Below are 18,978 nucleotides of genomic sequence, written 5' to 3' on the forward strand. Positions count from 1 at the left end.
GACATTTCCCGGGTGAGAGAGAGAGAGAGAGAGAGAGAGAGAGAGGTGGGGGGGGTAGCATACCTAACACACACACACACACACACACACACACACACACACAGCTTCTAAGTACACAAATACCTTCATAGCAACATAATAAGCATTTTTTTTCTTAGTAGTAGTAGTAGTGGTAGTAGTAGTAGTAGTAGTAGTACTTTTGTAGGGGTGCGTGAGGTAGGGAAGGACAATTATTATTATTATTATTATTATTATTATTATTATTTTATTATTATTGTTGTTGCTATTATTATTATTATTATTGTTGTTGGAGAGAGAGAGAGAGAGAGAGGGAGAGAGATACAAGGAAATCACCCCAAAAATCCCCCACTTAGAGAGAGAGAGAGAGAGAGAGAGAGATACAAGGAAATCACCCCAAAAATCCCCCACTTATGAGAGAGAGAGAGAGAGAGAGGCAAGGAAATTACCCAAAATATCCCCCACTTACTTCTATGGTCAAGATTATTTTAGCTGCGTGGGGGAGTGACCGCCTTCATTGCAACACCACTTCCTCCTCCCCCCTCCCTCCCTCCCCCACTCCCTCTCCCTCCCCCCTAAGCCTCTCCTTCCCCCCTCAGCCTCTCCTTCCCCCCTCTCCTTCCTCCCCCTCCTCTCGTTCTCAGTCTACCCTCCTCTCCCATTTTCTTTTTCTTTTTTTTTATCTTTCGTTTTATTTATTTTTTGTCCAGCATCTTTCATACCCTTTTTGTCCGTCTCTCTCTCTCTCTCTCTCTCTCTCTCTCTCTCTCTCTCTCTCTCTCTCTCTCATGTGTCCGACTTTGGGCATAGGTTTCACAGTCTGTCCCCAAGACCCAGTAGTCCTCCTACATACAATACACCTCCACATGTCACCACTTCGGCACAAACACCCACCGCCCATATTGAATACATGCTGGGGGTGTCACATACAGGACTGGTGTATTGGTATTAGCGGGCAGGATACCTCTCTACCGATTAAACCACCGCCTCTTCCTTCATTAGTAAATATTTGCTCTAGAGGGTAATTTGGGAGTGGAAAAATGGAAAAACAAAAAATACTGATAATAAAACGGGTAGTGATGAAAGCCAGTCTAGCGTAATTACCCTTGCCCCCTGGAGACCGGAACCCGTTTTCTATGAGGCGGGTACGAACGTGGTAATTTCCGTAACTTTTTTATATATTTAATTTATTTATTTTGGTTTCTGGTTTGATGCTATTGTGGTTATATAATTGTGTGGGGTGTTTATTGTTGTTGTTGTTATTATTATTATTATTATTAATTATAGTTTTGTATCGTTTGTAAAGGCTTCAATATGCATGCGTCGGCCTTGGTCACCTAATGATGGGTTTCCACGCTGCTCGATCCCTGGCAACTTCCCTAACAATAATAATAATAATAATAATAGAATAATAGTAAAAATAAAAGTAATGATTAATAATAAAAATAATAATAATAATAATAATAATAATAATAATAATAATATTCCGTCTCTTAAAATCGCCTCTACTGTATATTGACGTATACCTAGGGCTATCACAGCCAGTCCGAAGCTCAGTATCGCAAACAGCCTCGCGTCTCGGACTGTTGTGGCGATTTGTTTACTGGCCTCCTGTCTGTCCTATAAGTCTCTCCCTCTCTCTCTCTCTCTCTCTCTCTCTCTCTCTCTCTCTCCAATGAATCGCTTTCAACCCTTTGCAGTTCGATTAGTTTGTTTGGTTGTACCTTCCTCCTCCTCCCCATGGGTGTCCTGGGACGGGACAGAACCGGGGAAGGCCAGGAGAGAGAGAGAGAGAGAGAGAGAGAGGGAGAGAGAGAGGGAGAGAGAGAGTATGCATGGTTCCTCTGTACTGTTATGCATATTTGTACTTTACATGTAATGCTTTCTGTAACACTGTGAGTGATAGTTAAAAAGTACATTAGTTTTCGGTACTCATAATGATGCAGTTCAGTAAAAAAAAAAAGTTACTGCGGTTGATGATGATGATGGTTAATAATAGCAAAAATAGTAGTAGTAGTAGTACCGTAGTAGTAGTACCGTAGTAGTAGCAGCAGTAGTAGTAATAGTAGTAGTAGTAGTCCTACTACTACTACTACTACTACTTCTACTACTACTACTTCTACTACTACTACTTCTACTACTACTACTACTACTGCTGCTGCTGCTGCTAACTAGAAAGAACTCAGAGAGCGCATGCCTCCGGCTATGCCATTGGAGGATCTGGATCCGCCTCCAAATTTGTTCAGTTCTTTCTTGGGCCACGGCCCAGCCTTGCACAATTTTTCATTGAAATTCATTGAGAACTTTTGAATGTATCGTGTGGTCAGACAAACTAACAAACAGGGGAACACAACCTCCTCGAACTTTGTTGACTGAGGTAATAATAATAATAATAATAATAATAAAATAGATAATGATAATTGTGATAAAAGTAATCGTTTGAGTTAAATTAGTGATTGCAACAGCACAACGAAGTAAAAGGAAAAGACAATTCTAACCAGGTCTCAAGTAGTGACGTCATGCTGGAGGAGTCTAGTAAGGAAGGAGGAATTAACAGGGAAATCCCCGGTAGTAGATCAGAAGCTTTGAAGATTTCCTAACGCTTCTTTCTTACCGATTTAGTCTGCACATTACACCTCAGTGCCCTCGTCTGTATTATTGATGCATCCTATCAGTAATAAAACGAAATTATGTTCATGCAAGAAAATGTTTAGGAGCAAAATAAATCACTTAGGAAGAGTTGTTAGGGAGCTTCCATTGCCACTAGTAATTCGGACTTTAAACCTCTTCAGTTCGAGGATGTCTAATATTATACAGGAGATATAGGATTGGGGTAAATTATTGGGTTATTTATAAGTGTAATTAAGGCATAACACTTTTGGACCAGGTAATTAAGGTAATGGAGTGCTAGAACGTATAATTAGAGAAAGTGAATATTGATGGGACGCAGTTTGGGTTTAGGCCAGGCAAAGGGACCACTGATGCCATATTGTTCGACAGCTTCAGGAAAAATATTTAGGGAAGAAGAGGGAGAGTGAGAGACTGACGAGGAGAGTGCATGTGAATGAGGTGGAGAGGGAGAGAGGGAGGGGGAGGCCAAGAATGAAATGGAGGGATGGAGTGGAGAGGTATATGAGGGAGAGGAGTGTGCGTTTGGAGCAGGGCAGTGAAATGGCGGGGGATAGGGCGACGTGGAGGCGATTTGTTTGTGGCCACCCCGTATGGGATTAAGGCGTTTAGCAATAGAAAGATAGCCGAGATAGAAAACGGATCTGTACTTTGTTTTTGTCGATTTGGAGAAGGTGTATGGATTATTATTTTTTTATTCACTTGTTTTTCCTTCCTCTGTCCTATTATTTAGAGAGAGAGAGAGAGAGAGAGAGAGAGAGAGAGAGAGAGAGTCCTTAGGGAGGTGGTGAAGTGGGCAATGAGAAGGCTTGGGATTGGGGAGTGGCTGGGTAGGCTAGGGTGGGTGAAGGGAGAATTGAGTGAGTTTTGCGTGAGTGTTGGTGTGCATCAAGGGTCAATCTTGAATCCCAGTGGACTGCAGGCTGAAGTCTCCCCTTTCTCCTGCAGTCCACCATCATCCTTTAGGGGGATAGGGGGGGAGTTGAGGGACCTTTGTATAACCAGGCAGCTCCACCGGCTCCACCACTCGGTTAAATAGGTGCGACCACATGAAGGCCTCCCTAACCCGCCGTCCAGTAAGAGATTTACTAAAAGTAGCAGGAGCATAGGAAATGGGTGTTTGTGATGCTGTCTAAAAAGGAGAAGTCCGGAGTGGAGAAAGTTGAGAGAGGAATTTGTCTTGGAGTGGCAGGATGATGATGATTGAGGGTGAAATACAACTCGTGTGTAACTCAAACCATTTTCCTTCCATCTCTCTTATTTACTTCCTCTTCCTCCCTTCCTGTTCTTCCTCCTCTTCCTCCTCCTCCTCCATCCCATCTTTCTTTTCCTCCTCTCTTCACTCTCTCCCTCCTCCTTCCTGTCCCTCTCTTCCTTCATAACATCGCTATCCGTCTTCTCCCCGTTTCTGTTCACTTTATCACCACCACCACCATCATCATCATCATCATCATCATCATCATCAGTATACACAAGCTCCACTCATTATACAAACAAAAGACTTCCTAACTTCATCTCCCCACATTATTATTATTATTATTATTATTGTTATTGTATTATTATTATTATTATTATTATTATTGTTATTGTATTATTATTATTATTATTATTATTATTATTATTATTATAGAGCCAGATGTTAGTGTTTGAGCTTTGTTTATTGAAGCGAGAGGCATTTATGATTATGATAGAGTTTTATTCAAAGCCATTGTTGGGGTGTCAATGAATTACTATTGTTTTAACCTATTATTATATTTTCAATGCTTCCTCTCTCTCTCTCTCTCTCTCTCTCTCTTTCCTTTCTTACATCTCCCTTCTCCCCCTCCCCTCTCTGTCTGTCTCTCTGTCTCTTCCTTCCCTCTGTCTGTCTGTCTGTTCCTTCTCTCTGTCGCTTTTCCTTGTCATTTTCCTGCTGTCCACTTTCTCTCCTTGGCCTGTATTCTCTTAACACATTTTCCTAAGCGATTTATTTTCCCTTATTAATCTTTCCCGTCCTGTGTTATATAAATCCTTCAGACATTGCCATACTCTGCGTAAATAACGTACAAAGGGATATTAACAAGCCGTATCCAGAAATAAATCGCTAGGGAAGAGGTGTTAGGGAGCTTCTTACGAGACGAGAACACCGACTTGATTCTTCTGTCATTTCCTCTTTGCTTTTATATCCATTCATTTTTCGTTTTACATTTTCTTTTTTCTTCATTTCTCTTTCATTTCATTTTCCACATATCTTCATTTCTCATTCTGTCTGTATTCCTTTGTACATTTTCATTTCCCCTCATCTCATTTCCTTTCTACAGCTCGTCATTTCCCCCTATCTCATTTCCATTCTACAGCTCTTCATTTCCTTACTACAGCTCTTTATATTTCCCTTATCTCATTTCCTTTCTACAGCTCTTCATTTCCTTTCTACATTACTTCATTTCGCTTCTCATTTCCTTTCTACAGATCTTCATTTCTCTTATCTCATTTCCTTTCTACAGCTCTTCATTTTCCATCTCATTTTCTTTAAACATTTCTCATTTCCCATATCTCATTTCCATTCTACATCATTTCCCTTATTTCCTTTCTACATCACTTCATTTTCCTTATCCCATTTCCTTTATCGCATTTCTTTTCTACATCACCTCATTTTTCTTATCTCATTTCCTTTCTACATCACTTCATTTCTTTATCTCATTTCCTTTCTACATCATTTCCCTTATCTCATTTCCTTTCTGCAGCACTTCATTTCCCTTACTTCATTTCCTTTCTGCATCACCTCATTTTTCTTCTCATTTCCTTTCTACATCACTTCATTTCTTTATCTCATTTTCTTTCTACAGGTGTTAATTTCTCCTGCTCTATCTCATTTCCTTTATTGCCCTGTCACATTTTCTTGCTCTGTCTCATTTCCTTGCTCCATCTCATTTCCTTTCTTGCTCTGTCTCATTTCCATTCTACATCACTTCATTTCCCTTAGCACATTTCCTTTCTGTGGCTCTTCATTTCCCTTATCTCATTTCCTTCTACATCACTTCATTTCTCCTGCTGATATATAAGTGAAATGACAGATTTTGGCCTAATAAAAGTGCACGGAGTAAGGTTAGAAATTCATCTTTATTTTTCTTATTTATTTTTATTTTTTATTGCATTTACATCTTTATTGAAATGATAATAAGGTTGAAAATGGAAACTACATGCAAGGAGTAAGGTTAGACATGCTTTATTATTATTATTTATTTTTATTTTTATTTTTATTTATTGCATTTAAGTTTTCATTGAAATTATAATAAGGTTGAGAATGGAAACTACATAAAGAGCATTGAATTTATTAGTTAACATTACCATATATAAATTTTATTATCTTTATTTATTTTTTTATTGCTTTTAAATCTTTACTGAAATAATGATAAAGTTGGAAATGGAAACTACATATAAAAAGCATAGAATTTATTATTTAACATTACCATATATAAATTTTCATAATATTATTCACTTTTACAATGCTCGTGCGATGATTGGGGATTGGTAGGCGTGATTGGACAGTGTAGGGAGGCTGTTTGAGATTGGTAGTGGCTGATTGGACCTTTGTATGTGTATTGGTAGGGATTGGAAGCTTGTTGAGATTGACAGCTGATTGGGGATTGGGGATTGGTAGAGGATTGGGGATTGGTAGGGAGGGAAATTGAGACTAGCAGTAACTGGATGATTGGGATTGATACACACACATGGGTTAGATGGTACATTGGGGATTGGATAGTGAGGATTGGTGAATATTAGGCCAGAGGATTGGGGATTGGTGGGGAGGGGGATTGGGACTAGCAGAGAGACTGGTTAAGATTGATAGATACATACAGAATAGATGGTAAATTGGGGATTGGATAGTGAGGATTGGTAGATATTAGGGTAGAGGATTGGGGATTGGTAGGGAGGGAGAGTGACACTAAATGACTGATTGGAAGTGGAGATTGACAGTGACTGGGTGATACTGATTGGAGATTGGGAGTGATTAGGTTGGATGGTTGGCTTTTTACTGATTGGATATTTAGTGACAAGGTAGATGGATAGCAGGGATAATGACACTGGTTTACCAAAAAAAAAAAAAAAAAAAAATCTGAGGCAGGCATGTGAATAGGTGTTTTTGACTAATTTTGATATGCTTAATTCAAATTTCTAAACGGTTTTGCTCTATCACCACTAGTTTTTTTGCTTTCACATATCCTGTTTTTTATTATAATGCATGTATTTATAATGAGTTTTTTTTATATATTAAAATCGCATATTCCAGAACGAAACTAAACAGACACGGAACACTGACGGAACTAAATATTACTTGGATATAAGCATATATACACACCATAGTACTACAGACAGTCAGAAGTGAGTTTTTTTGGACGATCTGATGTACTTTGCCTCCGGGATGTCGCGCAGGAGCATCCAGCAGAAGTCCCCCATCATGCTGGGGTTCCACTTGCCTTGGTAGTTGCCCTCCATCTTAGTAATATCTTGGTGGAACCTTTCCCCATGTTCCTCACTTACTGCTCCGAGGTTCTGGGGGAAGAAGTTGAGGTGGGAGTGGAGAAAGTGAATCTTGAGAGACATTCGGCACCCCATATCCTGATAAAGTGCTCCTCCTGCGGGTAGTGCTTGACATGTTTGGCCTTGTTGTGGCGCGCGTTTTAAACCAAGTTCCAAGAAAATAGGACGGTAAATGGATTTTTGGCGAATATTTTGGGTATAGGCCTATATGTGTACATGCACGTACATGTATACATGTATATCTCAAAAACTAGAGGTGATGAGCGAAAACAGATTTCGAATCTGAAATCAGCACCCCAAAATTAGGTTAGAACACCTAATTTCATGCTTGCCTCAAATTTTGTGTAAACCAGTGTGATTGGAGATTAGGGATTGTGCATAGGCGGATTAGGGAGCAGTGGATTATTTAAGACGGATTAGGGATTTGAATGTATTATTGTGGATAGAAAGACTTAAAGAATGATTAGAGAGGTTTACGTGTTTTTAGATTGGTTGATTGGGTATTGATTGGTTGATTGGGTATTGATTGGTTGATTGGGTATTGATTGTAGATTGATTGGGTATTGATTGTAGATTGATTGGGTATTGATTGTAGATTGATTGGGTATTGTAGATTGGTGATTGGGGTAGACGGTAGATTGGGTGATTGGGTATTGATTGCAGATTGATTGGGTGTTGATTGTAGATTGGGTATTGGTAGCATATTAGCTGATTCGACAATGATTGTAGATTGATTGGATATTGATTGTAGATTGGGTGTTTGGGTATTGATTCTAGATAAATTGATTGGGACTGTAGATTGGGTGATTTTTTTTTTTTATGCAAGGAAGAAGGAACCAAAGGCCAGGAGCCCGCAAACCGTTCCTTCCAAGAAACAGAAACAATAAAATAAAAAAAAATCAAGATCCGTTCATTCCGAGATGCCTGGACACACTGCGTTTGAAAGACTGGAGGTCATAGGCAGTGGGAAATACAGACAGAGGGAGACCGTTCCAGAGTTGACCTGTTGCATACATGAAGGACTGGGAGTAACGATTAACTTGCATTAGAGAGTTGGACAGAAAAGGGATGAGAGTTTGCTGCTGTCGTTTTCTCATTTTATATCTATTTTTCATATTTTCATGGCGGGGAACAGAGCGACATGGAGGCGATTTGTTTGTGGCCACCCCTTACGGGATTAAGGCGTCTGGCAATAGATAGATAGATTTTCATGTATCTATTTTTTATATATATTTTTTCCCGGCTAATATTTCTCACCTTAGGGGCTATAGTTCCTTCACCTTGGATGAGATTTTCGCCCTTAATGCACGCTTGTTTTTTCACGTAGCGCTTATAACAAGGGCTCCTTCTCCTTGCCATAGCACTTCTTCGTGACTAGCGCCGTGGATGCAAATTTTACACCAAGGCGAGATGAACAGAGGGCAATCGTAGTAATTGATGTGGTATGCAACATTATTATTTTTTTTTGTGTGTGGCTTGAGGAAATTTGAGTTTTTACTTTATTTTTTTTTCTTTACTACGGCAGACCAGAAAATACCTTATTAGATTTTATTCCTGCTATTTCCAGACGATTTTATTCAGCTGAGGCGTGGTAGATACAGTAGATAGGTAGATAGTGTTAAAATCCACTGTATCCATTAAATCCTTTTTGAAATCCACTGTAATCATAAATCCCTTTGGCTGTAATCCGTCTCTTCCCTGTGTCCAAATCCCTCTTAGTATACCTGTAATTTACTGCCTTAATACCCTAGTATCCGTGTATTTATTCTCCCATACAAGGAGAGTATGTTTTCACCCCTGTTTGTTTGTTTGTCTGTTACCAGGATTACTCAAAAACTAAAAGAGGGATTTGGACCAAATTTGGTGGGTAGATAGCCCATGTCCCAGGCAACAATCAATTAACTTTTGGGATCAGTCCGGATCGTATTACAGATTCTGGATCCGGAAAACACTTTTTTTGTGAAACCCAAATCAGTGATGAGGAAACCTAACCCATTATGAAGAATGGTTTGGAAATTACGTTGTCCTTGTCGGAGAGATGCGCTCCACTGAGTGCCCCTCTAGTTCAATATCCTTTTATCCATGTATATATCCTTTGTAAGCCTGTAGTCGCATTTAAGTTGTCCTAAATGTATCCGATTCACTGTATCCTAATCACCGTATTCGAATCATTGTATCCAAATCACCGTATCCAAATCACCGTATCCGAATCACCGTGTCCGAATCACTGAGTCACCTTATCCGAATCACCATATCAGTCACCGTAGTCGAATCACCGTATCAGTCACCGTAGCCGAATCACCGTACCAGTCACCGTAGTCGAATCACCGTATCAGTCACCGTAGTCGAATCACCGTATCAGTCACCGTAGCCGAATCACCGTAGCCGAATCACCGTAGCCAGTCCCTCCTACTGATATCCCCCTCCTTGCGGCTTGAAGGTCACCGCCGCACCGTACTCGTGGGGGTACTGTGCCTCACCGTAGTACTCCACGTTGGCCACGAACCCCCTCTCATGGTCTGCCTCGTAGCTCACCTGTAGAAGGGAGATTGGGGTGGTAATTGGAAGGGAGGTCATTGGAGATTGGGGTGATTGAGGATTGGGGGAGGTGATTGAGGATTGGGGGAGGTGACTGGAGATTGAGGGAGATGATTGGGGAATGGGGGAGGTGACTGGAGATTGAGGGAGATGATTGGGGATTGGGTGAGGTGATTGGAGATTGGGAGGTGATTGGTGATTGGGTGGGGTGATTGGGAACTGGTGGTTAATTGGGATTGGCGATTTAATAGGGATTGAGGATGTTGATTGGTTGGGGATTGGGGATTACTAGAGAATGATTGTAAAAAATTAATCCGTTTTAGGCTAAGGATTTATCTCAATTTATTCACAGACCAGAGTTTTTATTTTATTATAATTATTATTATTATTATTATTATTATTTGAGATGCCCTCGACTGACAAGGGTTAGAAGTATTAAAAAGAAAAATTAGTGTGAGATATTTCGCAAATTTTAAGATTATAAATTCTCCAACTCCTTCAGTCCTAGTACGTGATTCTAGCTTTATTTTTAGGCCAAACTAATTTACCTGTAAGAGACGTCCAACACACACCTGAGAGAGAGAGAGAGAGAGAGAGAGAGAGAGAGGGAGAGAGAGTCATGTGATTGTTTTCCTCTATTTCTTTGCCTCTTCTTTCCCAACTTCCTGTTTACATCAATATCTTCCTGTCATCCTTTTCCTTCCACACCCCTTCCCTTCCTGTCTCCTCCCGTCCCAGCCCTTTGTCTTCCTCTTTCCTACCTCAATCTTTCCCCCGTGTCACTTCCCCAACCCTGTCCTTTCTTGATCGCCTCCCCCCCCCTCTCTCTCTCTCTCTCTCTCTCTCTCTCTCTCCAATTCATATCTCCCCCCGTCTCTTTCCTCCCTCCTTCCCCCTTCTCTCTCTCTCTCTCTCTCTCTCTCTCATCTATCTGTCTGTCTGTCTATCTGTATCGTTTCTATCCTCCCCCTATCCTTACGTACCGTGCTTTCACTTCTTACTCTCCCTCATTCCTCCCTCCTCCCCCTCTTTCCTCCCTCCTCCCCCTCACCTCCCTCTGTCTCTGCACCTGTCTCTCTCTCTATCCTCCCCTACTCTCCTCCCGTCCCTATCCTCCCCTACTCTCCTCCCGTCCCTATCCTCCCCTACTCTCCTCCCGTCCCTATCCTCCCCTACTCTCCTCCCGTCCCTATCCTCCCCTACTCTCCTCCCGTCCCTATCCTCCCCTACTCTCCTCCCGTCCCTATCCTCCCCTACTCTCCTCCCGTCCCCATCCTCCCCTACTCTCCTCCCGTCCCTATCCTTCACTCTCCTCCCGTCCTTATCCTTCCCCCCGTCCATACGTACCGTCTGTTTACGTCCGTCTGGGAGCTGCACGGTGTAGGAGCCACGTACAGTATTCCCGTCAGACCCCTCGTTGTGGCCGAAATCCGTGCCGCGGTAGTCATCCTTCACACCGTAGGCGAAGTCGTAGGGCATCCCGGGCTGGAGGAGAGGTCGTACTGGGTTAGGGGGTCGTTGAGAGGGGTCGTTGGCAGGGTAGTTTGATGATAAAGGGGGAAAAGAGTGAGGTGGGAGTGATGTAGAGGGTTGGGTGATGCAGAGTGAGGATGATGCAGACGAAGAAGGTATAGGGTGATGATTGAGGGAGGGATGTGTAGATAGATGGGATGTGTGGCGATAGATATAAGCAGTTGATAGGGGGGGGTTGATAGAGGGATAGAATGAGTGACAGATTGGATAGAATGGAGGGAGGGGTGGGGTGATAGATAGAAGGAGAGGTTGATAGATAAAATAGATCGTGGGATGGTAGATAGGGGGTTTTGATATAGAGGGAGGGGTTGTGATGATAGATCGAGCTGGGGTTTTGACAGAGAGAGGGGTTTGTGATGACTGAAGGGGTGTGTGATGAATAGGGAGGGGTGGTGTGATAATGAGGAGGGTGTGATGAAGAGGGAGGGGGTTGTGTGATGATAGGTGGAGGGAGGGGTGATGATAGGGGGGATTTGTGGTGATTGAGTGGGGTTATGGTGATAGAGGAGGGGATTTAGTATATAGAGCCGGATTTGTGTGGTGATTAATAGGATTTTTTATATATAGAGGGGGTGGTTTGGGGATGAGGGGGTGGATTGAGTGTGAGGGGAAGTTTGGAGATCGGGAGAGTTGATGGAGGAAGTTTGTAGATGGGGTGCTTGAGAGAGAGAGAGAGAGAGAGAGAGAGAGAGAGAGAGTGGAGGTGTGGGTGAGGGGCTTTGTAAATAATGAGTAGGGAAGGTGAGTGAGAGAGAGAGAGAGAGAGTGGTGGTGTGGGTGAGGGGCTTTGTAAATAATGAGTAGGGAAGGTGAGTGAGAGAGAGAGAGAGAGTGGAGGTGTGGGTGAGGGGCTTTGTAAATAATGAGTAGGGAAGGTGAGTGAGAGAGAGAGAGAGAGAGAGAGAGAGAGAGAGAGAGAGAGAGAGAGAACGACAATTTTAGGCTAAGTTAGAGTAAAATGAATATAGCAGACATATACGAAATCAGTAACATGTATGCCAAAAATTTATATGATTTTCAAAGTATATTGGTACGAAAGAATTGGTGCTGTTTTTACGAAGTTCCGTATCCCTAACATCTTTTCCTTAGCGATTTATTTTTGGATATGGCTGGTTAATATAATGTTGCACGTTATATATATGTATCGTGATATTGGAATGATTTAAGTAACACAGGAGAGGAGAACCAGGTACAATAAGCAAAATAAATCGCTTAGGAAGAGGTGTCAGCAGGAAATAATAAAAATAATAATGACATGTTTGGGTTTAGTAAGGAGAAATAAGCCTTGACCTCACCTCCTTATAAGATGTTTGGGCTCCGTAGAGATCTGCTGGGAGAGCCACACACACCCCCACCACCGCCACCGCCGCCGCCGCCAGTAGGAAAGTTACCTGGTGAGAGATGAGACAGGTGTATCTACAGGTGATTAAATTAGATGAGTAATAGCAGGTAGATTTGGAAGCGGGACAGGTGATTAAAAGGATTAGATGGAAGTAATTAGCAGGTAGATTAGGAAGTGGAACAGGTGATTAAAGGGATAACGTGGAAGCAATTAGCAGGTAGATTAGAAAGTGGGACAGGTGACTAGATGGGTAATTAGCAGGTAGATTAGGAAGTGGGACAGGTGATTAGGGTGGTTAGATGGGTAATTAATAGGTAGTTTAGGAAGTGGAACAGGTGATTAGGGTGATTAGATGGGTAATTAGTAGGTAGTTTAGGAAGTGGTACAGGTGATAAGGATGATCAGATGGGGTAATTAGCAGGTAGATTGGGAAGCGGGACAGGTGATTAAAAGGATTAGATGGAAGTAATTAGCAGGTAGATTAATTAGTGTAACAGGTGATAAGGGTGATTAGATGGGTAATTAGCCGGTAGATTAGGAAGTGCAGCAGGTGATTAAAGGGATAACGTAGAAGTATTTAGTAGGTAGTTTAGGAGTGGAATAGGTCATTAGGGTGATTAGTTGATGGGTAATTAGCAGGTAGATTAGGAAGTGGGACAGGTGATTAGAAGGGTAATTAACAGGTAGATTAGGAAGTGGAATAGGTGATTAGGGGACACAGGACAGGTGTGGTAGGACAGATGTGGGTGATTAGGGGACGCAGGGCAGGTGTGGTAGGACAGGTGTGGGTGATTAGGGGACGCAGGGCAGGTGTGGTAGGACAGGTGTGGGTGATTAGGGGACGCAGGGCAGGTGTGGTAGGACAGGTGTGAGTTACTAGGTGACGGCAGGTGTGGGTAGTTGGGAATTGTAAAGGTTCATGAGGATGTAGAATGACGCAGGGCAGGTGTGGTAGGACAGGTGTGGGTGATTAGGGGACAGGTGTAGGTAATTAGGGTCAAACTAATTAAAAGGCAATAGTAATCACAACATGGACACGCAGTAAATGATTGGGAAAAATATATGGAAGCAAGTTAGGTTAGGTCAGATTTTGTTGTGTCAGGCTAGGTCACATTAATTTATATAAGGTCAAATAATTCCGTAGTTTTTATTTTAGTCTTGCCTTCTCTTCTCTTTTTTTTTTTTTTTTTTTTTTAAGCTCAGAAGACTTACCAACTGAGATAATTAGTGTTTTAATAAGCCTCTTTGGCCATGTGGAGAGGATGGAGACTGAGAGACTGACGAGGAGAGAGTGAGTGAGGTGGAGAGGGGGGAGAGGGAGGGGGAGGCCATGGATGAAATGGGTGCAGTGGAGAGAGATATGAGAGAGGGGTGTTGTGGGCTGGAAGCAAGGCAGTGAAATGGCGGGGGACAGGGCGACATGGAGGCGATTTGTTTGTGGCCACCCTTTACGGGATTAAGGCGTCTGGCAATAGATAGATATAGATTTTTCAGTTAAGTAGATTAAGATGGACTGGAGGTAGTAGAAATAAGCTAAAGTCATGTTATCGTAGTGAAGGGGATGAGACAGGTAGCGTAGTGGTAGGTTAGGGATTAGTTTTGATGTTAGGGTAAGCTAAATAAGGACAGGATAGATAGAAGGGTAGGATAGATGGAAGGATAGTATAGATGGAATGAAGCTAGGATTGAAGTTAGATTTGAGGGAAGTTAGATTAATTTATACAGGTGTTAGATCAGGTAGACCAAATTAGGGGAGATAAAATGAAAGGTGGTCAAGTTTAGATTTATATGCAGCATAATGTTAGGCGAATCGAGACTTGTTGGATGAGGTTAGAATAAATGTAGGGTGAATTAGAGGCTTGGGAAGGTTAGGACATACAGTAGGGTGAAAGTAAGTTGGGTGAGGTTAGATGGAATAGTAATGTTAGTTTGTGTTAGGTGGGGTAGGATAGATTGGGGTTAGGTTGGATCTTAGAGAGAGAGAGAGAGAGTGTTCGGTTGGGGATAGAGGTTGAGAGAGAGAGAGAGAGAGTGAGTGTGTGTGTGTGTTTTTTGGGGATAGAGAGAGAGAGAGAGAGAGAGAGAGAGAGGGTGTGTGTGTGTGTTCGGTTGGGGATAGAGGTTGAGAGAGAGAGAGAGAGTGTTCGGTTGGGGATAAAGGTTGAGAGAGAGAGAGAGAGAGAGTGTTCGGTTGGGGAGAGAGGTTGAGAGGGAGAGAGCATCATATTGAATGGTTAGTAATAAAAGTTTTACATGATGCCATAAAAAATTTTATTGTAGGGAGTTAATAAAAAAAATATTAAGGAAAAAAAACAAGAGGATAAATGCACAAAAATACACACATTACCTTGCTCATATTTTCCAGTGTAGAGTTACAGGTAGGCCAGGTATGTGGGGGGGGGTTCCGGTGGTCGCAGGTGAGTTAATTATTGGTGGCCAGGTGTGCGGCTGGCTGGGTAAACAAACACGTTAATTACTGGACAGGTGTAATTCCCACGCCACCCGTAATTAAAATATGCGGACAGGTGTGCCAGAACTGTTTTGCGTATCAGGGGTGTGTGTTTGTGTGTTTATCTTTTTTACCCTCCACCTGACAGAGAGGAGGAGGGTGTTGTTGTCACTGGGATCAATAGGTGTCTGTCTGTAGAGTTGGGTGGCCGGGCATAGAAGATTTCGTTTCCAGGCCAGAACTCAGAAAGTGTTCACTGTAGAGTCATTAAATTTCACTGAGTTATGTGTCTTATAGTGAACTGGTGTCTTTTGATAGGTAGAATGCTGTCTTAAGTTTTTTTTTTTTTTTTTTAATAGAATAACAAAATTTTTACTTTCTGGGCTAGGACTCATAAACTAATTCAGGTACAGGCTTCAGACTCTCCAGGAATATGTGTTAATGTGTCTTCTGGTGCCTTTGGGTGGTTAGAATGCCGTGAGATTATATAATGTTACGAAATTGCAGAAATACATAAAACTAATTAATGTAATTTTCTGTTATAACTTTGCAACTATTACACGTAGAAGGCAGAAATTTAACATGATAAATGATTATATGAATATCTAAATGTGTATTAAGTTTCATGGCTGTACGTATTATGTAATCGTAAAAAATGGCTACCGAAATGAAAAAAGCACGAGTCAAAAATTTCATCCGATCTGCTCCTAACTTCATTATTACTATGGATAGACTATTGAAATTTTGAAGTTTTAATGTCTCTGTTATACAAAAGGGGGGGGGGGCTGTTATGCGCTTGGTTAGGTGTGCAGGGAGGTGGGGGGGGTTATGTGCTGGTCAGATGGAGGGTTGTAACAACATAGCGTCGCCTGTGTTTTATTTTCTTGCTTATTTTAGACTTTACTAAGCAAACCCTTGTATCTATCTGTCTAATGTGTCTATCTATCTATCAGTATTATGTCTGTCTATCGTAATGTCATTGTATATATCCATCTGTCTGTCTGTCTGTTTATATTCATCTGTCTACCTGTCACTCTATCCATCTCTCTGCCTGTCTGTTTCTATCTATCTGTTTGTCTATCTACCTATCTCAGTCTGTCCATCTGTCTGTCTGTCTCTCTCTCTCTCTCTATCTATCTATGATCTCCATCTTTCAATAGTCATACGCCTAAATCCCGGAAGGAGGGGGGACAAAAACAAAACGCCCCCACGTCACCCTGTTCACCGTCAAGCTGCCCTGTCCCCAGCTCACGCCTTTACTAAATCACGGGAGAGGATTTATTTCCCGATACGTTTGGCGAATATTTCTTTATTACTTTATTAAATTGTTCTTTTATTATTATTTTATTTTTTATCACTTTGGATATTAAATTTTTTACTACGAGGCGGCCATTTTGTGCAATAAATAAATAAATAAAATAAAATAAAATAAGTAAAAATCGCGCAGTAAATAAATAAATAAAATACTTAAAATCGTCTGGGCACAAAAATAAGGTCTTCCCAATTTTGTCCGAAAAATATTTACAGCGGACGAAATAAAGTGAAAACCCCTATTTTTATCAGTGTGTGTTTCAGATGCTTTCGATTCTTCCCTTATGTTTTCGTTCAGTGAAGTATTATTATTGATGGTAGCGAAAAGTAAGCGTTCTCGTAACTCCTATGGGCTTAAGATCGTCGTAAGTGTAAACCCGGTAGACTGCAGGCTGGAACTACTACTACAGTCTACCTTCCTCCTCTCAGGGAAGAAGGAAGTATTTTGAGGGAGGGTATAACTAGGAAGTAGAGCCGCCTGGTTATGTGGGTGCCACCACGTGAAGGCCTCCCTCTCCACCACCGTACTGTAAAGACTGAATCGGTTATAGAAAGTTGCTTAGGTAACAGAGGTGGGTGACCTGTGTATGAGAGAGAGAGAGAGAGAGAGAGAGAGAGAGAGAGAGAGAGAGAGAGTCCAGCCAATAAGCTCAATATCACCTTTACACTACCTGAAGGCTTAATCTCCCTAACACCTCTACCTAAGTGATTTATTTTGCTTATTACATCTTACTGGCCTCTTCCATGTTGCATAAATCCTTCCAATATCGCCATACTCTGCATACATAATATAGTAAATGCTATTAACAAATTATATCCAAAAATGAATTGCTAAGGAAAAGGTGTTAGGTAGCTTCCTTAACCAGGCGTCTATAAACATTTAGATTTTTTTTTACTTATTAATGTTTATATTTTTTTTCACGATCTAGTAATACAATGTTTTCTATAGATATTTGCCCAGTTATCTTTTTAAAATCGTGGTTATTATTATTATTATTATTATTATTATTATTATTGTTGTTGTTGTTTGTCACTTATTGTTAGCAGTACTATTTTATTTTTATTATTATTATTATTATTATTATTATTATTGTTCTTGTTTGGTTGTTGTTGCTATTTGTCGCTTACTATTATTGTTAGCAGTACTGTTCTATTATTATTATTATTATTATATACTTAAAATTCACAGTCGCCCATGCAAAGTTACGAGTATACAATATTCACTCACACTGATACCACTGCCATTGCGATATCTTTACTGTTATGCCTCTTCTCGTATCTCCCTCGTATCATTCTTGTTTCTGAAGTGTCGTATCATTTTATCTTTCAATACTGTTCGTTTAACCCTCTCAGCCCGATGACATATACCTCAAGATGTATTTATAAGAGATGTTCAGATCAGTAGTACTTAGATATTCGGTATCATACGGGGTCTCCTGAGTAGATAGGTAGATGGATAGGTAGATAGATAGATAGGTAAAAAATATTGATGTTAGTTATATCGTATTGAAATTTTTGGTCGTTGATCTCCATGCTCGGAAATATAAAACGATAAATGAAATAAACAGTAAATTAAAATCTATTATCAGTAAAGAGTTATCATATTAGAATTTTACGTCCTCGATCTCAGGCCGAAAAAATAAAATGAGTAAAGTAAAATGGTAGTAGTAAAGGTATACGTATTCAGCTTTGTCTTCGATCTCTTAAGGTTAAAAATAAATTAAGTATATTAGCAGTGAAAATAAACTTCAATAAGGTTTTACGTCTCAGAGTAAAACCATTTAAGCAGATGAGCTTAATTTTTACCATATGCTTCCTAGTTCCTGAATATTGTATCCATTTTTTTTTATGCAAGAAAGAAGGAACCAAAGGCCAGGAGCCCGCAAGCTGTTCATTCCAAGAAAAAACAAAAACAATACAAAAGAGAGCCAAATTCAAGATGAGTTCATTTCGAGATGCCTGGACACACTGCGTTTGAAAGACTGGAGATCATAGGAAGTAGGAAATACAGACAGAGGGAGACAGTTCCAGAGTTGACTTGTTGCATACATGAAGAACTGGGAGTAATGGTTAACTCTTGCATTAGAGAGTTGGACAGAAAAGGGATGAGAGTTTGTTACTAAACGGGTGTTACGCGCCTGTCGTAGAGGTGGAGGGATGCAAGCAGACAGTTCAGAGGAGCAGTGACCATGCAAGTAGCGATAGAAAAGAGATAAAGATGGAACAGTGCGGTGAAGAGACTAAGGTTGAAGGGAGTCAGTAAGAGGAGGAGAGTTGATGAGACGAAAAGCCTTTGACTCCACCCTATTGAGAAGAGCTGTATGTGGGGAGCCTCCCCACACATGAGAGTTGTACTCCACACAGGGGCGAATAAAACCCCTGTATAAAGTCAGCAACTGTGCAGGGGTAAAGAAGGTACGGAGTCGGCTTAGCATACCTAATCTCTTGGAAGCAGATTTTACAAGGTATGCAATATGATCTTTCCAAGATAAGTCCCGAGTGAATGAAACCCCAAGCATGTTCAAGGATGATGCAGGATTGAGTTTGGAATAATTTCTAGTAATAAAGGATTAATTTCTTGTAATGAAGGAATATTCTCAAGTAATAAAGGGATATTCTCAGGTAATAAAGGATATCT

General features: G+C 41.0%; 1 protein-coding gene across 1 annotated transcript; it reads right to left on the reverse strand.

Moving 5' to 3' along the window:
* Positions 1-9,576: 9,576 nt before the first annotated feature.
* On the reverse strand, positions 9,577-17,585 carry LOC145407129 (pro-resilin-like). Its single transcript, XM_080278148.1, has 4 exons — positions 17,569-17,585; positions 12,534-12,654; positions 11,053-11,190; positions 9,577-9,702 (listed from the first exon to the last, which is right to left on the reverse strand). Exons 1-4 carry the CDS (start codon positions 17,583-17,585, stop codon positions 9,577-9,579), a joined length of 402 nt encoding a protein of 133 aa, XP_080134274.1.
* Positions 17,586-18,978: the final 1,393 nt, after the last annotated feature.

Source organism: Coenobita brevimanus, chromosome 72 (genome assembly GCF_032717465.1).
Source record: "Coenobita brevimanus isolate Jiangsu-jjx chromosome 72, ASM3271746v2, whole genome shotgun sequence".
Taxonomy (NCBI): Eukaryota; Metazoa; Arthropoda; class Malacostraca; order Decapoda; family Coenobitidae; genus Coenobita; species Coenobita brevimanus.